General features: G+C 37.4%; 1 protein-coding gene across 2 annotated transcripts in view; it reads right to left on the reverse strand.

Moving 5' to 3' along the window:
• Positions 1-22,135, reverse strand: part of COL5A2 (collagen type V alpha 2 chain) — a 96,176-nt gene that overhangs the window by 22,507 nt on the left and 51,534 nt on the right. For both annotated transcript variants that reach the window (XM_079311371.1, XM_079311370.1), the window contains 18 exons: positions 21,327-21,359; positions 20,689-20,721; positions 19,934-19,987; positions 16,214-16,324; positions 14,470-14,547; positions 12,469-12,513; positions 11,905-11,958; positions 11,246-11,299; positions 9,869-9,922; positions 9,065-9,118; positions 8,290-8,343; positions 7,209-7,253; positions 6,204-6,257; positions 5,289-5,333; positions 2,883-2,936; positions 1,062-1,160; positions 568-612; positions 366-464 (listed from right to left, as the gene is read on the reverse strand). In XM_079311371.1, the coding sequence (XP_079167497.1) occupies positions 366-464; positions 568-612; positions 1,062-1,160; positions 2,883-2,936; positions 5,289-5,333; positions 6,204-6,257; positions 7,209-7,253; positions 8,290-8,343; positions 9,065-9,118; positions 9,869-9,922; positions 11,246-11,299; positions 11,905-11,958; positions 12,469-12,513; positions 14,470-14,547; positions 16,214-16,324; positions 19,934-19,987; positions 20,689-20,721; positions 21,327-21,359 (1,065 nt within the window). The remainder of the gene's footprint in view (positions 1-365; positions 465-567; positions 613-1,061; positions 1,161-2,882; positions 2,937-5,288; positions 5,334-6,203; positions 6,258-7,208; positions 7,254-8,289; positions 8,344-9,064; positions 9,119-9,868; positions 9,923-11,245; positions 11,300-11,904; positions 11,959-12,468; positions 12,514-14,469; positions 14,548-16,213; positions 16,325-19,933; positions 19,988-20,688; positions 20,722-21,326; positions 21,360-22,135) is intronic.

Consider the following 22,135-nt stretch of genomic DNA (forward strand, 5'->3'; position numbering starts at 1 on the left):
AAAGTTAAGAGTCTGCATAAACATCTTCATCATCTTCTGTTATGCCATGAAACAAACATTTCCCAGGTTAGCCACTAACTGTAGGCAGTATAATATGATTTTTATAATGGTTTGTCTTTATAATGCTTGTTTATTATTATGTTATCGAGACAAAAGCTGAAATAAATCTCTTTTCCCAGGTTTATAAAGACACACTTCTTTTTCAATGAAGTAGTGGTACTTTGGATACACAGCAGATTCACAGGATCTGAGCCTTATCTCTCTCCCTGGCATGCTACTGGAAGCCCACTGCTAACCCTGCTGCAGTTCCATGGAGTGACACGTGGCAGACACTACAATTCCCAAAGAGACAAAGACCCCGTTACCGGCTGGCCTCGAATCCCGGGGGGGCCAGTGCTGCCCTGTGGTCCTGGGGAACCTGGGGGGCCTGATAATCCAGGGGGGCCTCCAGTGCCTGGAGATCCCTACAAATACAAACAGGAAGCACAGGAAGGAAACACAATCAAAATAAGGAAATAAAATAAATTAACGTGTACAATTTCTTCAACAGGAAATACAATTACTTACAGTAGGGCCCTTTGCACCAGGGGAACCATCTGTCCCTTCAGCGCCCTAAAGATCAAGTATCAATCATTAAAAATCATTTTTATGAGATGGGCATCAATCACAAAGTAGAAGACAGATATTTTATCCACTGTACAAGACCAGAAAATAAAGGCCATTAAATAAATGCAGCAACATATGCAAATGCTAAAAAGAGCAACAAAGCATGCAAATTAATCTGATTTTTAAAGTTGCAGATCTAATGTTTAATCTTAAGTTTTAAGGCACTTTGAAGATTGAGACTGTACTGAGACAGTGTAACTTTCAGTTTTCCAACTTGTAATAAAATGAATAGCTACTATCAATACAATTAGTACAAAACAAAGGAATAAGACCTCCTTTCCTTGGGAAAAAGGGTAATGTGAGTAAAACTGTTGTCAGGTGGGGCACTAAAAAACCCAATAAAGAGGTGAACATGCACAAGCTGAGCACTGAGGAACTCAATTCAATGTACTTACAGGAAGACCTTGTGACCCAGCTGGGCCCTGAGGACCCGTTTCACCTCTTTGTCCTTGAGGACCTTCAGGACCACGAGGACCTGTTGGACCTGCTTCACCCTAGGATTGCACATGAGAAAACAATTTCAGATTATTTTGCTCCAAAAAGCAGCACTATAAGGTGACTCAGGAGGAATACTGAGCTTATAACAGAAAAACAAGTCATGTTTGAAATAGTTTATTATACTTAAAATACTGTTTTAATTACATAATTTTGCTTCTCTTACTTCTAGATGAATGCAAACATTAAAAGTATAGACAGGATTTTTTCCCAATATGTACAAGACAAGAATACTCTCTGCAGGAAAGCAGCACTATCCAGGAGTCCAAATAAGATCAAGAACAGACCTGTCTCTCTAAAATCCCACTATGTATCTAAAAAAATTTTACTAATTTTTTTTACCTTCATTAACAGAAAGGCTTAAGATTTACATACGGTAACACATCAGGGATTGGTTGATTTGGTGCTTTTTTTGCACAGCACAGATGAACTCATTGTTACAGAGCTATATTAAATATCAAATCCCTGTAAGATTAGACTGGATGATAAAAAATTCCTCCCAGCATCTTCTTTGAATTTTTATTTTATATAGGAAATACATCTTTTGGAACTCATGGCTGTTAATGTCACATCTTCATAAAATAAATCCACATCTTTATCGTATAATCTGCTGAGCATTTACAAGTTCAAAGCACTTATTCCAATTTTATGTCATCTGATGATCAAACTTGAATGTAGCTTCTCCTTTGCAAAAGCTCTAAGTGATTCATCATGTGACTTTTAAAAACATTTACTTAGGTAAAATCATGCTGAACCACACTAAAACATTTTATGCACTACAAGGCTTATCATTTAACTGTACACTCCTCTTGTCTAGACTGCTTTTTCCATGAAAGGTTGGAGCAGATGATCCTAGAGGTCCCCTTCCAACCTGCTATTGTATGATTAAGTAGATACTGTTATTAAGACTTGTTTCCAAACAGTGTCGTGAATGTTGCCAGCTTCACAACAACACAAAACATCTGCTGATCTTGGCTACCTGACCGAGTTTCATCTTGTATAATATTTTCTTATCATGTTTTAGGAGTGTAAAGGGATGAAGAGGAGCAGCTGGATGCAGGACATGTATAAGAAGTACAAGGAAGCTATATGAGTTGTTTTTTCTATCTTCAAAGACAGTGTCTCAAGGCTAAGAAGGAAAAAAAAAAAAAGAGCACTTTGTTGAAAAGCAAAGGAGGTAAGTGAGACAGTGCTGCAGCAAACAAAAGTTTTTCATTTCACAGCCCAATCACTCCAAGCCACAAAAGGCAGTAACTGTAATTTGCTCTATTGTGATGAACCACACATCTCTGTTGGGGTTCAGGCATTTCCCTTATCAGTCTAGATCATCTCAAAAAGCCTTCTTGGCCAAAATGGGAAGTTTCATCCCTAGAAGGCCCTGCCTCTATACTGTCTTCAACTTGCCCTCAACCTCGCTTCTAGCAAGGTATCTTGCTATTCTTTGAATATTCTGGAGCAGATTGCTGAAGCACAGCATGGCAATCATCTTAAAATCACCTGCTGGCATGAGCAAAAGGGAAAGCAAAGTATCTTAACATTGGTGAATTGCAATTGCTTCATTTGGCTTTGGGTTTTATCTTCTGTCTGAAGGTCTTGACTAAGACTGATTTCACAGCAGCCTCTGGGGATCTGTACGCACATCAGTCTGAGTTCTGTGTAATCTAGTACATAGTTGTGTGTTGTTCAACATTTTAAAAAGACATTTTCATTTTATTTTTTACCTTTATACCAGGAATACCCGGAAAACCTGGAGATCCAGTTATGCCAAGTGGGCCCTATAAAAGACAGACACACAAAGCTGTGATTCAGTGGTTTAGATCACACAGATTAGTATCTCATCATTGGGTAAACATGGGTCTAGAATTACATGTATCTTTCATAAAACATAAAATATAAATCACACAACATTTCTAACAAAACCAAAATAACTATAAATACCACATTTTTAACTGATACATATAAATTTTATGGAATTGTGGTGTTGTTCTTTAATAATGTGTTTGCTGACTTCAGCAAACCTACAGCTCTTGATTCAGCTATTAATGCCTGGATCACAATGTACACATTTCACAGTGAAGAATTATGGCAATTGAAATTCCTGGCCTCACAGATGAATTCATTTGCAAGCTGTAAAACACAGCTCTTGTATTAACATTTCAGGGCTACAGAGACAAAGATGTTTCCATTTCCATAATGTCTCCTGTGCTGTACAAGCCATTGAAGAGAACTTTCTACTGTATTCCAAAGTCTTGGGATGGCGGCACACAGTGGTTATTAATACTCACTGCAACACTGTTCCCAGATAATCCCTCTTTATCTTTTCCTGATTTGCTGTCTTTTTGTAAAATATGATTCATGCTGAGAAAAAATGTTCTATGTAATAAAGCTCTCCTGACAAACTTAATCAGAACAATCTGTCCCACTGAGCATTAATTACAGACCACATTTCTGCCATGACCTTGAATTGGATTTCTACAGAACTGATGTAACAGCTCACCAAGTATATTTTTGAAAACCTATGTCCCAGTTTATTGGATCACAAATATCTGCCAAATCTCTCTCTTGTTGCAGGAAGGGTTCCAGGATTATGCTGTACCACTGCACTGACCCAAATAAAAACATATTTCATTAATGCTTTCTCCAGTGAGAAACACGTGCATTAAGGATGAGTATCTCCCTTGTGACACTTCATGGGATTTTCCAAAAATATTAGCCAGCCACTTATCAAGTCCAGTGAAGCTGAGCTCACATTTTATGCCAAAAAAAACTTATAAGCTTCATGTAAAACCTCATAGCTTGCCACCCAGCTTCTTTCAACTTTATAATTTATTTTAAATACTGAAAAAACTTTTTCTTTGTTTTAAAGTTTCTTCTAACAACTTACCTTTCCTTCATGATTCACTAAATAATTGAGTTTTGTAGCTTTTAGGCATTTGCACTGATTTCTTTAGGTTCTCTTACAGCATTTTTCCTTAATTTAGTGCTTAATAAAACAGTCTGTTAAATAAGATGACACAGGTAAATGAATTTCTCTCAGAACTTTGTCTCAAGTAAATAAAGAGTATGCACAGACTGAAATTCTAATGCATGCAGGTGTGGTTTAGGGTTTTGAGGAGATTTTTTTTTTTTTTGTACAATGCTTTTGGGGTGTTTGGTTGTTGGGTTTTGTGTATGGTTTTTGTTTTTTTTCTAAGATGAACATCACAAAATGGTAAAGGCTGACTAAATAAGTGGGCAGAAGCTGTAACCCATATCCTACAAATGACACTTTCAAAAATAACCAAATATAAATACCATATTTTTAAAGTGGAAGTAGCCTTGAACAAATAGTACAAAACCATCACCAGTTTTCATGTGCAAAAGCAACACAAAATTAACTATATGAGTGGGAATAATCCCTGACTCATATGCATTCACATACATGTATTCTGCATATGCAGTGTGAGACTGGGGTGTAGGATCAAAAGCAGCATCCTTTGCTACACTGGCACTCTAGTGGAAACAGCCACATCTTCCTCTGCAGCCCTGCTGCCATGGTGGGAGAACTTCAGCAGCTGTGCAAGCCAGGCTTTCTCAGCTTGGCAGACATTCAGATACAGGCATCTGGCCTTCAGTTCAAAAAGGGACTGTTCTTAATTAAAAGGCCCTTTTACACATTTGGTACTGGAACAATTGCAGGGAGCAAATTGTGCTATCAATGAGTGCCTTTCTTCTTGCTGACAACAAGCCTCATCTGCCAGCTTTGCATGCGGAGGAAGATAACATTCAATTATGAACTGCTTCAGATTGCAGTGCATGCACTTAAAACACTTCCCTCCCTACCATATGGACTCCATAAGAGCAGCAGAGCATCACCTCCCCAGGAGATGCTATGACCAACTCCTCTGCAAATTAAAACCTTTACATGAAGTAACCTACAGAGCACAATTTTGCAGAGGACAGCACTAAAACTGAGTAGAACTAGGAATCATTCTCAGATAATTAATTCCAGATGCACTTAACTGATACCAGCAATCGCCAATGTTTTTTTTTGTTTTGTTTTGTTTTGTTTTTTGTAGTGTCAAATGGCAAGTGGAAACACAGAAACACAGGATGAAAAAGTGGGTGATTGAGAACCAAATACTTACCATTGGGCCTGGTTTCCCAGGCATACCATGCTGGCCACGTCCACCCTAGACACAGAAATAGAAAACACAGGGTATTTGTAAGAACTCTGCCTATTTTTTAAATAATTTATTGCCAGCATTTGTGATAAAACTACATATATTAAAGTGATTGAAGAAATGCTGGATTGCACATTCCTTCAAACACTGTCATGGAGAACTTCTGGAAGAAATTATGCTCCCATTTGAATTAATGGATTTCTCTATTTTCAGAAAGGATAATATTTTGAGAGTGTCATTGTATGGGGCACATGAAACAAGTAGATCATATAAAACTCATGGGGAGAAATGCCAGAAAAACTTGACACTGGATGTAAAAGCAGCAGGAGAAAAGTTCTAACTCAAATGTGATCTCATGTCAAAGATAGTCCCTATTTTTGCTGAAAATGAAAATACTTTTAAAGGAGATAGCCTTATTATCTGGAATTAAGTTTTTAGATTTCATCTAAATTGAGATCTGAATTGAAAGATTTCATCTCAACTTTCATTTTGAACCTTTTCTAGAGAAAATTGAAACCTATTATTTCCTGCTCAGTATTTTTTGCTGAAAAGAACCTCTCACAAGAAATCCCACAGAAACATGAAAGACATTTTATGTCCCAGAAAATCATGCTGTGAGGGGATTTGGACTCATGGGCAGCTCTGCTATGAGAAGTTACCATATGGTTACCACTCTCATATTAAAACTCTGTTGAACTTTTTAAATTTATAGTAAAGATCTCACCCCACAAAACTGTTCATCCCTAACTTTCTTAAGCTATAGCAGAACTCACAAGACAAGTGACTAGCAAGTCACATGAACAAACACTTTCAGGCTCAGGGATTTCAATTTAAGTTAGCAAGAGAAGCATTACAAGAGAGAAGGAAGATTCTACTTACAGGAGCACCCTGTGGTCCAATCCGTCCTCTTTCTCCTGGCATTCCCCTAGGTCCCTTAAAAAGGAAAAAGAAGTGCATTATTTAGGAGGTCATCATGCCAGAATAATAAAAAGGGTTGGTTTTTTGCACTCCTATAGGAGTAACTTATCTTGTCCTATAGCAGAAAAGAAGTAGTGGCTCAAATAAATCCTTACAGCCTCCCAGTGGAAATTTAATAAACTGTAATTTCTGTTTTCCCATTTCAACAGTATTTCTAGTTTTAAACACAATAGAATAAATTCTGTATATACTCACCAGGAACAATAATGCAACTTCTCTCACTAAATCTCATTCACAAATTAGATTCCACTTCAGGGTTATTACATTCTACACACAACATAGTGCTTCACAGAGAGATGCCATTATCTGATATCAGAAAGATATAATTTTATTTCCAGAAGCACTGCCAAGAGTCAGTTTTTGTCATGTAACACTACTCACACACATACAGTTGTCCAAAACCACATGTGAATGAAAATTACTCTAAAATAAAGTTTCTCCATTTCCCTTCCAGGGCATGCATACTCATCCTCATTGTAACCTCCAAAATCCTCTGTCCATGGTTTTCTTAGCTAGTTCATTCCTGATCTCAATTACTGCAGTTCTACCTCAGAGCAACCCAAGCCAGTTTTTCTCATGTTGAAATCACCCCATATGAGGCATCACCATGTAAAACAGAGAAAACTATCACCCTACACTTAGATAAGCTGGGAAACCATCACCATGCCTACAGCCAAGTCTCTGCTGAACCTCCTGATTCATCATTATTAACTAGGTCAGCAACTGGAGGGGAAGAAGAGCTTACAATGGACCAAATTCACTGTCAGAGTAATAGAAAACAAAACCTTCATGAAAAGGAGCTAATGAAGCTCAATGATCTCGAACATAGATATCAAACCTCTGAAATTCCCACTAGCAAAAGTATTTACAGTCTCTTCTGCAATACCCAATGCAAGTGACACTCACTAAAGGACCTGTTGGACCCATGGCTCCAGTTGGTCCAGACTCTCCCTAGAAAAGGAAATGAAATAACAGAATTAGAGAAATGGGTGAAAGAAAATCGAGTCTCATCTCATCCTTCTGTGAGTCCTCTGTGATTATGTTGGACCTCAAGGGCAGATTTGCACAGGTACCTGTGTGCATGACACATGGCAAGGACACTGCTCTCCAGGCTGATGGAACTGCCATGCTTATGTGTTTTCAGTGTTTAAGTGTTCTCTGTCAAGACTGCTGCTGTTGTTGTCTCCACAGAAAGTGGTAGGCAATCTTGGGAAAGAAATCTTTTCTTACACAAACTCTCCTTAACTACTAATCTCACATTTAAATTTAGATTTTGGAAGGTTCACTTAATTTACTATGTTTTTTATCCAAAGGAAGAGTTCTCTCCCACATTTAATTATCACCTATACCAGGCCAAAAATGTTTCAGCATCAGCAATGATAAAAGTGGAAAAGTCTTTAAAAAGTATTCTATGCTCTCTTAAAATGTCTTTTAACCATCTTGAAAGGACTGACTCCAGCTGGCTAGCCTGTGTTACCATTGCTTTGATCTGAAATTGTAAGAGTGGTGCAGTGCCAATGGGGATCAAAAATTCTAAGAGAATAAGCTAATAAAATAGTCAATTTGATTAAAATACATCCCCTCTCCTCTCCAATGCCTGTTTCTTTTAAGCCAATCTATCCCAATTTGAAGGAGGAGAGTCAGGTTTTAGTTAATGCATTGCTTCATTTGATTATATTAAAAATTGTTCAACTTGGTCACCTAGAGCCAGCAAGAACCATGAACTGTCCAAGTGGAGAATTGCAAAATGTGCATGGGTTCTTTCTATTGCATTCAGTATTACATACATGTCACAAATTCTCACCCAGTGAACCCTTACAGATATCAAGCAGCCCCAGCTGAAGTTGGGACTGGCACTATTGAACTCTCTCCCCATATAAAGGTCAGAGAGGGTACAAAGCTGTGTTCAAAAGATCTCTTGCCTTTTAAGATCTTTGTTTTACACAAAACATGCTTAATCAATTAGTTGTTTGGGCCATAAAAATACCTTTGCTCCAGCTGCTCCAATTTCACCTTTTGGACCATCAAGTCCTTTCAATCCCTGTCGGTTACAAAAATACAAAGAAATTGTATTTATATATGTACACACAGAGAGCACCCCTACTATTATTTTAAAGTAACTTGATATTAAAGTATTAAGAATAGATCTGAGGTGGTAAGAGTAAGAAAAGAAAAAAAATAAAGAAGAAAAAACAGATGGAATAAAGTTTCTAAACATTTCCTAAATGGAAACCATTTGTACAAGGTACATTTCCTTGGATTTGGTTTCCTTTTTAAAACAAGAAAAGTTTTAAAAAAAATCCTAAAACAACAAGGAGGAGGCTCTGAGCCATAGGAAACCAATTTATTCCTCCCTAAAGTAAAATTCTGGCCAGAAAACTTGGTGATTTGTAATCACTCCATGTTGCAAACATATCCACCTCTCAAGTTCCCCACCCTAATGTAAGACTAGCCAACAAAGTGAGAGAACTGTCAGGTTTGCGCCTCCTGAAGCTTGGCAGGGCTCATGCAAGCTCCTTCCAGATTCCCAGAACATTTGAAAATAGAGTGAAGAAAGCACTGGAGCATGTAATACAGAGGTCAGCTTAAAGGGGAATAGCACAGATTTTCTACAAGGACCTCTTTCTCTCAAATGTCAGTAATTCTGCTACAGCTGCCTCATCTGTAGTGTAGGCAAGTTCTGCACAGATACAAAGAAAAATCTTCATTCTGAAACTGCCAGGAAATATCATCTATAGCAGAGGGAAAACCTTTTCTCTTACCCGGTGACCCTTGAGACCTGGGAGACCAGGAGCACCAGGAAAGCCTCGAGGGCCCTAGGTAGGAAAAAGAAAAATCAAATACAATCCTGATTCTGCAGATAAACACAACAATAAGAGGGATAAGGACACTCCTTCACCTTCATTATAGTGAGGAACAGCATTTGAGCAGCTCACAGATGATATAGCCTTGTAGTTATTCTCAGCTTTATCACACTTTCACAGACATTAAAAGATTTATCATTTATATTGCTGTGTGATCAAACATCAAATTTCAACAAAAGTAATTAAATAAGATGAGTGGAAGGTCAGGTTTTGAGGGTTAATATGGACAAACATTAATTGAACTCAAAATTATTTGAGATCAAAATTAATTTGAGATCAAAATTCAGATCAGTTAAAATAAAATAGAAATTCAGACCTGCAAACTTTCAGAATACGTCAGACCAGAAACATGATCAACAACTGCTACCAAAATACATTTAACAATTAAACCAAAGCTCTCTTAGCTTGCTACCAGGTTTCTCTGGAAAGGCTAACAGAAGGGAGATAAGTGCCTTGTGTCAGAATACTGGTGATATGAATTCAGAACAGAAACCTCAGATAACAACAGTTATGGTCTCAACAACAAAGCAAACACCAATTTGAAGCCTAGGAGTGAGCTAAGGACTTCTGATACTGAATGGCAGAACTCTGCACTCATAATTAAAAGCAATACTGATGAGTCACATCAGGATGAAGTAAGGAACCAGTACCATACGATGACATATGATTATTTTACTACAATTTAAATAATCATGCTCTTACTGGAGATCCTGGAAATCCAGGCTCACCAGATTGTCCTGGTCTACCAGGTTCACCCTAAGGAAAGAAAAAGAAAGAACCCATTAAAACAGGAGATTTGAAAATGGACTTTGGTATCATTCTTCCATTCAAAAAAACGAGGACATTCACATGAGTGTTATGTATCCTCTCTTTGCTGTAACAATGTCAGTGGCATGAATCAACTGCATAGGTGCCTAGCAAATGTGCATTAGACACATTAACTCACTAAGGGTTTTTAACCAAGAACTGTGAAAAGTGAAGGCTGAGCCCACAATGTATCCCAGTCAGGAGATGGTGCTGCCACCTGGTTTTCCTGGGAATTTATGAGGCAACTTTCTGTCATCTTCACACAGAGTATCAAATTGCTGTTATTTCCCACTGGAACAGCAATTCAAAACTATCTGCATTGCAGCTTGTGACTCTTCTTTTTAAATGTTTTAATATGTCGATAATTTCATTCTATGACAGTGACTGTTTTCTTTGTAGTGCAATAGGAAAAACAATGTGGTGAAATCAAACAAGTATATTTTGAAGAGGAATCAAAGCCCTCCAGAGTCACAGTCAAATATTCCTTTACATGCATCAATCAGTTCAAATGCACCCAGGACGCCAGGATGCAGGAATATGGAAGGCTTCAGACAAATATCTTCAGTTCAGAGAGAAGGCAAAGTGCTTCACAAATGCAATTAAAGATACTCAAACAATGGAAATGGGGGAAGTTCTTAAAGCAGTGTCAATATTTTACTTCCTTGCACTACAAGTCAACTGTTGCCAAGGATTCTTAAAAATCCTTTAATAGTTTAATGGGAAGGTGGCTGTTACACAATTAATTTCTATACTAAAATTACATCTGCAGTTTTCTAACCAATATCCAAGTTCAGATGGATTTAGTGTGATTTGCAATAATAAATACTATACACTTACCAGTAAGGAACATAAGCAATTATAAAGAAATTAAATACTAAAATCTTGTCCAGATACATGTGCATGATGCCATTACAGCTCTTCTAACCCAACATGCAATCCCAAAAGAGAGGAGATGCCTCCAAGTGACCCCTGTGATTTATTATTATGTTTGATTTCAAGAAAGATTATCTCAGTTAAGAACTTACTGAGGTAAGAATTGGAGATGGTGCTTAGACTTTAGGTATGGTGATGACACATAAGGAAAAGGAAGGAGGGGTTGGGAAATGGTTGCCAAGATTCACAGTTGAGATGCTGGATTTAATGAGTACAATTACAAAGGAAAGCAGACAATAGCAGTTAGAACAAGCACATCTGCTGGTTAGTCACTGTCTTACAGATGCCAATGTTTATTTTATTAAAAATAAAACAAGATACAAAGAATAACATACTTACATCTTCACCAGGTTTGCCTGGAGGTCCCTCTGGCCCACGAGAACCAACTGGCCCCTAAGAAATAAATATATTTGTTGAGAAGTCAGTTTAGCCATCACTTAAATATCTATTTACTCCATTTCAAAGTCTGGTTTTACAAAAACAGATGTAGGAAAAGGAATATTTTTATGCCTAAGCACATTTACATAGTTTTGTGGTGCTCTTTCTAACCATCCTCACTCTAGAAAACCTGCATTATATTTTGTGGAAATATAGGATGGATTCTTTAGGAAAAAAAAAAACAAAACATTAAAAATCACAGTTGATGCTGTTTCTAATTTCTGGCTCTTGCTTTTACTTTTAAATCATTTTGTTGCCTCAAAAAACAAGTGGTATCATCCTTTATGTAAGTTACACTATCAAGTATGGTTTTACCTAACCATCCTCAGGCCTGTGCTGAAAAAGTGAGAATGATTGTTTCTAATATAATCATTGCTATTCACATTCAAAATAACTCAAATTCACTGACCCAGGGCAACATGCTTTGAACACCACAACTCTTCGATGAAGTTACTTAATAGTTTCAGCTGAAACAACATGACAGAAAAATGCGTTCTGAAATAAAGAAGTATAGCATACTGCAATTCTATTGCAGAAATGTTTGCATTTATTGGTCTTACCATAGGTCCTGGATCTCCAGGTTCACCAGGTGGGCCTGTGGGGCCAGCACCACCCTAAAATTAAAGATTAATACAGTTACATATTCCAATAGCAATTATAAGGATATAATTTAAAATCCATGACCAGAAAAATCACAGCCTATGGGGGAGTCTGGATTCTAATTCAGAACCAGTTCACATTTCCATATGAGTGAAAGTTGGATACTAAAACCCTTCAAGCTGTAGATTAATCCTGTACCATACATAAACCCCATTGGAACCTTAACACCATGCCAATACCAAAACCAGAACAGTCCCCATGTTCATTGCTGCTCACTCATTAAAAAACGTGTTGGGTTAAAACCCTGTTAAAGAGCTAATAAACTGTTCTTTTGGAGCCAATTCCTGTGTATAGAGCCCATCTGGAGCAGAGCCCTTGTTTAAATTCCCTTCTGGATGAAGGGGCATTCAGCCATAAGTCATTGAGGGTGGACACAGCCCCAGAGATGCACAAACCCCACTCACTAGGAGCTCACTAGAGCCTTCAGCTCTAGTCAATTAAATCCCCTGAGGCGAAGCACTCACTTGTTTTCCTTGGAGACCCTGAGGACCTCTTGGACCCACTGGACCCTGTTGAACACACAACTTGTTACACACTGGAAAACAACCTTTCTCAAGTAAGACTCATCCTAATGGCCTGATAGTGTCCACCAGCATTTCTAGTCTGAAAGGTTTTTCCTCAGAAAACTGGCATTATGAAACAAGTGCACATTGAATGAAATCTTCGAAGTCCAAAAGCCACAGGAGTGCAATTTCATTAGCAGCTGAAAATATGGACTTGGCTGCTTCCTGCAACCTCACACTCCCTGGAATCACAATAACAATATGGTCTGTCTAGCTCCACAAAAAAAATGTAGTAACAAAAGAGTTGGGGGGAATAGTCTTCACTTGAAGTGAATGTCATTACTCAGATGAATCTCATAATGGAGTCAGTGACAAATTAATCTTCTTGTTCTCAGTCCTGAGCTGAAAAGTAGTAATGAAAGGACATGTTTAAATGTGTCATACAAACCACCAAAAGAGCTGTCCAAATCATTGTGGTTAGTTACACAAAACTCAGATTGTCCCTTAGAAAGTGTCATGGGACTTTTAGGAACAATCTCAAACCTAATTGTAACATGAAAAAAACAATATCTTGTTTGAAAGCAATTATCTTGGTACTGGAATCTTGGTACTTGGTCTAGGAATACAAAAGTATCCATAATAGACAACCATCCATTTTGACAGAAGTTCAAGACCTATGTCTTTTAAAATTCAATAATTTTTTACTAATTTTTGCAAAACAAATGTAGAAGAGTTAGCAATGGGCCATTTAAAATAAAAATAAGCTAATGAATATTAGAAAAAAAATCCAATCTTTCAGCTGTCAATGTAAACAGCTTATCCAGTTTACAAGAGAAAGAAAAAAGAATGTCACATAACCTGATAAATCAGTTCAAAGAAAGCGAGCCCCAACTGACTTTAGCAGACTGTGTAAGGCAATAGAAGTATTACCATTAAATTTAATAATATTTGAGAATGATGAAAGAGGAGGCTGTACAAGAGATGCAACACCTTGAGAAAAACTCATTGAAAGGATTAAGCAAAACAATGAAAGTAACAAAGTAGGGCAGACTTGTGGAACAAATCATTTTACGTTCAGAAAGCAAATTCACTGAAGAGAGACTTTCATCAAAAAATTCTCTGAAGAAATCACTGTAAATGTTAATCCTAAGGCAAAGTATGAAATTATCTTTAGAACCTTTTGTATGGTATTGGAACTGATTTTGAAGGCTACTAGTGGGGACTCAGATAAGATTCAGGTGGGCAAACTCATGGGCAGCACAATCACTAAAGAACAGTTTCCTTCAGAAGGGATGTTAAAAATACCAGCAAAGAGGGTAACAGTACTTCCAAGATAATCAATGTAAAGAGCAGTATTATTAAGAAATAACTCCAAGAGTTCCAGAAGTTAGGGGGTGAAACAGCTCTCATAGAGAGTAGAAAACTTCAGTGATACCATTAAGTCCCCAGTGCACTCAAAGGACATATCCAAAGTGAGGAATGCCAGTGAAAAAACTGGGCCCACTGGAGGAACAGAAAGTCTGTCTTGAAATAACAAGGCAAAAATTTGAGTTAAGAGTAGGTTTTGGAAGTAATTTTTTTTAATTACTACCAAAAAAAAAAAAAAAATCCCTAATTTGATGTCACATGTGAAAAGAAGTTACTTATTTTTATTCCACTTTGTGTTATACCTGACAACTTTCAGTCACTGCAGCGACTCAAGAGGAGCTGGTTTTGTTTCTCCTGTACGTTACTGTTAGTAGCTGCAATATTTCAGAAGGAGAGCCAGATAGAGGTGGGATAAGATGTCATTTAACAGAAAAACACTGTTTCCCCAGGTACTGTGCAAAACTCTACTAGAATACACTGTACATCCAGGTTCTAGAGGTACGCGAAGCTGTAGAGGATGAATTCCCTTTTGGGTTTTTAGACACACACTCCACTTGCAGCCTCTCTTACAATACAGGGCTAATGTGATCTTACCACTGCACCAGGCATCAGTCCCATCTGACTACCAAGTCCAGACTTCTCATCCAGTCCTGCCATCTGAGCTGAAAAGGGCTGGAAAAATAAAATGAGTGATTTTAGTTGTAAGTCATTGTGATGGTTTGTAAGGCAAAAATCCATGCAATCACATCTTCATTATTTACCTTGCTTTTGCAATGCTAACAGCTCAATTCTTAGTTTAATCACTGAAACAAACTTTGTCTTTCCCATAAATTTTAGTTATTCAAAGCTTCAAAGACCATGTGAACACACTGTATGCTTACTATTCTATTTCCATTTTAACATTAAACAAGGGTAAAATTACTTAAAAAGAGGAAAGCCTGCCACTAAATTAATTGTGTTTTCATGATCTACAAATCTAAACAAAAACTATCATATTCCTTCATGTCTTCTAAGTCTTCCTTTTTATTCACTTACCATGCTTCAAGTTCAGAAATATCTTAAGATAAATAAAGATGTAGCTGATTTCATGATGACAAATCTGAATTTTTAAGCATGCCCTTACCCAGCAAAGCTGAAAACCACTGCTGTTCCTGTTAATTCACAGAGACCAATGAGCTAGAGAAGGGAAACCTCAGTGCCCTCCTTCCTAAGCAAGCAAATAGTTGAAATCAACAATTTTATTTTGCTTCTTTCAGAGCCAGAGGCTCACTCATGGCAGGCCAGAGCTTACAGAGGCTGAGAACAAGCAACAGCTTAAACGTGGATTTAAATCTCCAACATTTACAGTTAGTTTCTCATTAGGTTGGTCCCCAAACACATTTCCTAAAGAAGACTGTATTCCTGTCTCTGACCTCAGGCAAATAAAAGATGTCTTATATTTCCATATTTTCCATATTTTCTGTGGAATTCTATGTAGGATAACAGCCTAGCACCTATTATGGTGCTTCTGTGATTTTAAGAGATCCCTGGGTGCTGAAGATATTTACTTCAGCTGATTTTGCTGGATCCAGAACTGTTGGAAAATGTGGTTAAGTCATGAAATGCTGCCCAAATTTGCAAGCTATTGGCCTAACATGAATATGGCAGATTTTTGTCACTATAACTATTGTTTTCAGTAACATCTCAGGAACAACGGAACGAGAAATCAAACCAGGTGTCTAAACAGCAATAAATGTGTAACTGAATGCACTCAATTAAATGCATATTTGAATTTTTCATCAATCATGATCAGTGTACAATAGAAGGGGGAGGAGAAAAGGAATTTTGCTGAATACCTTGTTTGTATCTATGGCTGGTTAGCATTGCTTTCACAAACAATTTCATACTTAATCTTCTCAGTGTTGCTGTGAATAATTCCAGCAAGAATTATAATCAACCACATTTTAGTTTCTCTCCTTAGTTATTTATAATCCATCTACCTTAATTTTCATATTTCTACATTCCTAATTTGGTGCATGATTTCCTCTGTAGTATTGCTCAGATCTCTTGGCTGGTGGAAGTAAAAGAACCCTTGTGGTTGTTCTAGATTAGGGCAGTTCAGCTTTGCTAGGTGCTAAAATCTGCTGTGAAAGTGCATCCTTTCCCAGGTTTCTCACATTCAACTTGTCCCAGTTTTTGGCAGAATTTGCAGTGCCACAGGCTGCTGCCCCTTGTGACTGGGAGACAGGAAGTGCAGGCACAGAGTTCCATGGTCTCTGAACCAAAGGCAAGTCACCATTTATATCACATGGATCTGGTCCAACAATCCACTTTCAGCTAAAGCAAATGTAAAACTTACCCTGCTTATTCCATCTGGTCCTGGGTGAGTGGGATGCCCTGGAGGACCAGGGTCACCAGGCTGGCCAGGGATACCAGGTTCCCCATCAATCCCTTGAGGACCACGAGGACCCTACAAAGAAAATCAGGAATTCCAGCAGTGTGCAAAGGTATCCACTGAAATCATAGTAACTGGCAAACACCTGCTACTTTGGGATAAATCTGTATTTTTACAAAAAGATCTTCAAACATACAACATCACATAGCTCTGCTCCCACCTTCAGATCAGAAGCACTGACTGAAATTAATCATGAATCCAACACTTAAGTAAACTGCAGTAATTTCTATCACAGGATATTTTAGAAACTCAGGTTTCCTATAATTCCATACTAGAGTATACTGAAAAACTCTCTGTCTTTGCACATTGTATAGAATTAAGTTAATTCACTTCTAAAATGAGTACAGCTCAGATAAGAGTAAACATACACAGAGGCTTAGGAAACTTCAAAGTAATGCTGATTTTTACAGCCTATTTGACATCATGAATGGCTTAGCCAGTTCATACCACTGTTGAATTCTCAACATAGTTATAATGCCAGAAATGAAGGCAAAGTTACCTGGTGTTGAAGTCACCTCTAGCTAATATTTACAGAATAGGTTAGAGCCCATCTTGTGGCTGTCATTTAAATGGGACTCCCACTTTCAATTCTTAAACTGCACTCAACTCATATAATAACTAAAATTAAATATGGAGGCAGCTAATAAAACATTAGTGGAACAAAATTATTAGTAATGGGGCCAATATAGACATTTTTCAATCATAAATACAGATTTTAAGGTGCTTGTTACTACTTTTTTTTTTTATTAGAATAAAATGCTTGACCAAGGCAAAGAAAAGTTTTAGACTTTGTAATGAGTAATGAGACTTCAGACTACGTAATGAGTTCTTGGGTTTTAAGGATCCTTTAAAAAATTAGAAGCCTGGCTCACTGAGTCATCTTTTCAAACACATATAACAATCAGAGAGATTGCCAAGACTTCATGGAATTTCTGTCTGAAGTGGTACAGTTTGAACTAGTGTGGTTCACAGAAGGGGCTGTGAATAGATGGTATGCTGAACAAATGAAAGGGTCTGTGCATGTTGGATGGAAGCAGAAGGTTTTAGCACAAAAATTCATTCTTAAAACCATCTTTAACAAACACAAGTGCCAAACCTAAAAGTGCTTACTGTCCCAAGGAGGAAAAGAATGAGATACCTTATTTGTTTGCTCTCAAAACAAAAAAAAAAAACCAAAGTTAAGCATTAGAGAGAGAGGAAAAAAAAAAAAAACAAACCAAAAAAACACAGTTGCCTATAAAAAATTTGGCAACACTCTCTAGGACTGCCAATTTTCAATACTCACACAAGACCTTAACAAAATCTAATAGAAAAAAAATGACTTTTTCAATTTCTTTTTAGACCAGGGCCTACTTTTTAGTCACCAAAACTCAGGCTGCTTTAAAGAGCAACTGCATACCTCAAAACCAAAAAATCATCAAAATGCAAGTTCATATTTGTAGGTAGCAAGTAAATAGTGGCATATAACCAGTTTGGTGGATTTAAAAAAATATATTGATTATAATTTTATTTATTTCAGTGAATTAATACGTTTATATGTATAGGAAAAAACTCTTTCATGTTCTTTCACCAGTTCAATGTCAGTAAGGTTAAAGAAAAAAAAAAAAAAGAAAAAAAAAAGAAAAAAAAAAAAAACCAAAAAAACAGGAAAACAAAAGAGAGAAAAATTAAGAGGGAAAAGGAAAAACATTCTCTCAAATGCCACGAGGTGGCACCATTTAAACACACAATTTTCTCCTTTTGGCCCACTGCTGCTGGCCAGGAAACAATTAAAGGTTTTGCTTGTAATAGAATAGGAGGAAAAAGCAGCTCATGGTAGGACACTCCCAAACTTCTATCTACTTAAACTGCTACTGCAAGTAAAACTGAGTGTAAATCCACAGAGAAAGAAAAACATATGAATAGTTCTGAGGATGTCCAAGTTTATTTTCTGTCTTCAAAAGACCATTTGTTAATAACTAAAATGTCATCATCCTCCAAAACTCCCCCTCCATAGATGCATTCTGAAAATACAGCCATACTATCCCCTAGATGTCTCTCACTGCTACACTAACAAAGAATCTGGTGTACAAAATATGCTAATATTCCTGAATTCATTTTACATCCAAGGATCCTGCTTTTTGTAAGAGGTGGAGATCCACAAGGTTGAGTTCTTTCTGCTCACTAGTCAGGAGGAGTCTGACTTTAAAGAACAACAAATAGCAATCTGAAGAAATAAACAAACAGCTTGGAAATGTCCTTAATGCATTAGTAATGTCCCCAGTCGGTAATGTATTTAACCAGATTAAATTTACAAAGGCAGTCTGTTCAAGGTTATCTGCTTTGTGAGGGTTTTTTTTTTCATAATATAAACTGCAGGTGTGAGCTAAAATTTCTTTTCCACAAGTAAAAATAAAACCCCTGCACTGGCAATTACTGTGTCTCTGAGAGCAGCATCTCAGACCCATGCTCTGGCATACACACAGCTCATCAGAACCTGTGGTGCAACATTTGCAAAGGAGCTGACTGCTTCTTAATCCTTTGTTATTCCTTAAAAGCGGAATAATAACCTGTGTCAAAAAGACTCAAAGCCATTTAGAGCCTTTTGGCATTTTAGGTGCTTGTGGCCAGCACTCTGTAGAGACACAAGGGATGCATGGCAGGGAATCAGAATTTATTTAGCATCTCATTGACAATACTGCACATTGGGAAAGCATTTCAGACACAGCCTCATACAGAAAACACAGGTCAAAATTTTCCTGTGCACCCCAAGACTGCACAGCTACTCCCACAGTTGTAGTAAGGATTTTGATACTCGTTCTTCTCATGAATGTCTTCTGGAGATCTGAAAAGCAGCAGTGGCTTGGCAAGCCTCTCCAAGAGGCTACACACTTATTGCACTGCTTTAACAACGTCATTACCATCTACAGACAACAGGCACACACTGGAAACAGGCAAGAGATTCTGGTTGAGGCCTATGCCTAACCTCAGTATTGGCTTGCTCTCTCCTGAGGGATAGGAAAATATCCACATTGAAATTACAATGATTCAACTCTCCAATCTGCTTTTAGCAGCTTCTGCTCTTCGAGCTAGCTTTTTCAAAAGGAACATGTCATCTGGGGTATTTTCAGGCACTCCTTTTTGGCCTTTCTGTGGTTCTCCACATGCAGACACTGAAATTCCCTTATGAAGTCTTTATTTCCACTGAGCAATGCTGGTTACATTATTCACCAGCATACCAACAAATGTAGTCACATATTAACTCCTGCTAGCTTCTGAGCTTTGTCTTTTCTGCAGTGCTCCGAGCCACACAGCCCACACTGCTTCTGCTGCACAGCAGCCACCAGCAAACAGCCATCAAATTCTCACCAAGGGAGCATGATGTTCCAGTTGTTCTGACAATGTTTATTGAGAAAGTATGGCTTTGGTGGAATTACTGCTAAACCTCTGTCCGTTTCTCAAAATATTCAGGTTTCAATCTACCCCAGCAATGATGAAATAGAAATATTTTCCTGTTTGTTACCTGATTCCTGGAAAATACGAGGACAGTTTTGGTAACTCTAGAAGACATGGAGACAGTTTAAAGCCATTTAATCTTTTGAGGTTGCTTCAGGTACTTTATTTCTGAGATATTTAATAACTTACAGGTCTTCCCTTTGGTCCTCGTTCTCCTCGTGGACCTTGTGAGCCTGGAGGTCCCTAAAAGAAAGACCACAAATACTTTAAACTCTTTAAAAGTTTAACTCTTTTATTTTAAATATTTAAAGTCTTTTAAACTACCTAATGATTAATAAAGCTCAGCAAATATGAAATCCAATGCTTATTTGAAAGTTAATTTGTGGGGTTTTTCTACATCATCATTAAGAAAACAGCTACAATCACTAAGCATTCAATACTTCTTCTCAATTGGACACTGCCTGAAGGAAGTAGAACCATGATGCAGAGATCTACAAAATGGTTTTATCTTTCATGTGCTCTACAGGTTAATCCAGCAAAGGTTTTCTGAATGCTGGAGGCTCTTCATGAGGAGATGTACAGGTTTGAAACACTTTTCCTGCTAGTCCAGGACTGTTGTGTGCTCAGCCACAGCACAGAGCATCCTGCAGCTCCTCCTGCTCCTGCTTGGTCCTGCTGGAGAGGCATTCCCCAGCATTCACCAGGCACTAAGGACCTCAGATGTCCATGTGCTACCAGCACACATCCATTCACTCTGGGCATGGGCTGACCTGGCACTGGTAAAAACATCCCATCATCTTCTCATCTCCTCCAAGCCCATGGCTCTGCAGATTATACCCACTGAGGCCTGGAAGAATCCTCCTTCACATCACCCTCCCAACACAAACCATGGCAGAAAGTGGCAGATGCCTTATCAGAGAAGCAGAGGATCACAAAGTACTCACGGCTGGTCCCGGACGGCCTCGTATGCCTGACACCTAGAATAGAAATTAAAGTCACCACACGTCATGGCTGCATTTGTCATGACTGCCCTGCAGAAAATCACTTAGTGAAAAGTAAATAGCAAGGCAGGACATTAAGGTACCAAGCAAGTTAAAAGGCTTTTTAGGGAAAGGGGGAAGAAAAGTATTATATATATTTTCCATTGGTTAACTTTTTCCCATTTGGAATATCCTTATTAGAAATGTGAGAAAAATCTTAGAAGTATCACTGCTCCTCTTAAAAATGATTAAATGAATAAGTTAATTATAATGATTCAAACTAAACCTATTGATTATTTAAATCTGTTTTTCTTCACACTAGAAAGGAATAAATACATAATGAATTTTATTTTACCTCTTTCTAGATACTAGTTTACCATAACACTTCTACAAAAATCTAACCATAAAGATTTAGTTCTTCCACCATAAAACTTACATGAATTTCTAATGTTACCTATGTGAAACAGCATACTTAATTCCACTCCTTTCATTCCTAGGCTGTATGGTTTTGTTGTATTTACTTCATTGCTGCAGTTCTGCTTTAAAGCACTAATATGTGCACTTTTAGGCTGTGCTGATGGATAAAGAAAATATTGACTTACAGGTGGCACTATTCCAGGTTCTCCTTTTTGTCCCTGTAGGAAAAAGATACCAAAACATCAGATGCCAGAAAAGAAGTGCGAGTACAATTAACAGTACCAGTTTCACCAATACCATCCCTGTGACTGTGACAAAAAGTAAGGCTTCCTTAAAAATACAACAAGACTAAATTAAAGTACCTGTGACATATAATCCATATTATTTTAATGCCTATGGACACTGATTAAATGAAGGCCATAAATTAACATTATCCTCCAGCTGCATAACACACTGTCTGAAAGATGAATTAAAATACGAATTATATGAAATTATATGAATTAAAAAAATATGAAACTCTTCTGTTAAAATGCTAGAAAGTGCTAGAAATATGTTGGAGTTCTGTTGTTGAATGATTTGATTCATGTGAAATACAGAGCCTAGAGCAGCATTTAGATTCCATTTCTTCAAGATACTAAATTAAAATATGCTTAATCAAATCCATGGATATAGAAATCCATCTGCAACCTAGGGACAGAAGACAATGATATTGCATAGCTTCAGAGTAAAGGACAACAGCAACAGACAATTGACTTTTCTTTGAGCTGAATGGTTGATAATGATTGTATGTTATATCAGATAACTGGGTTTAGAGCTATGGTGGTAACTGGTTTTTTAAAGAAAAAAAAAAAAAAAAAAAGAGGACTTTGCAAAAGTTTCCTTCTTTGCTTATCAAGTAATAAATAATAAGGTGGGTATGATTTCCATAAACTGCCTCTGCATAGAGAGCACTCAGTTTTGCTGAGTGCATGTACTCGATCATCTAAAAGTTATT

Source organism: Erithacus rubecula (genome assembly GCF_903797595.1).
Source record: "Erithacus rubecula genome assembly, chromosome: 8".
Lineage (NCBI taxonomy): Eukaryota > Metazoa > Chordata > Aves > Passeriformes > Muscicapidae > Erithacus > Erithacus rubecula.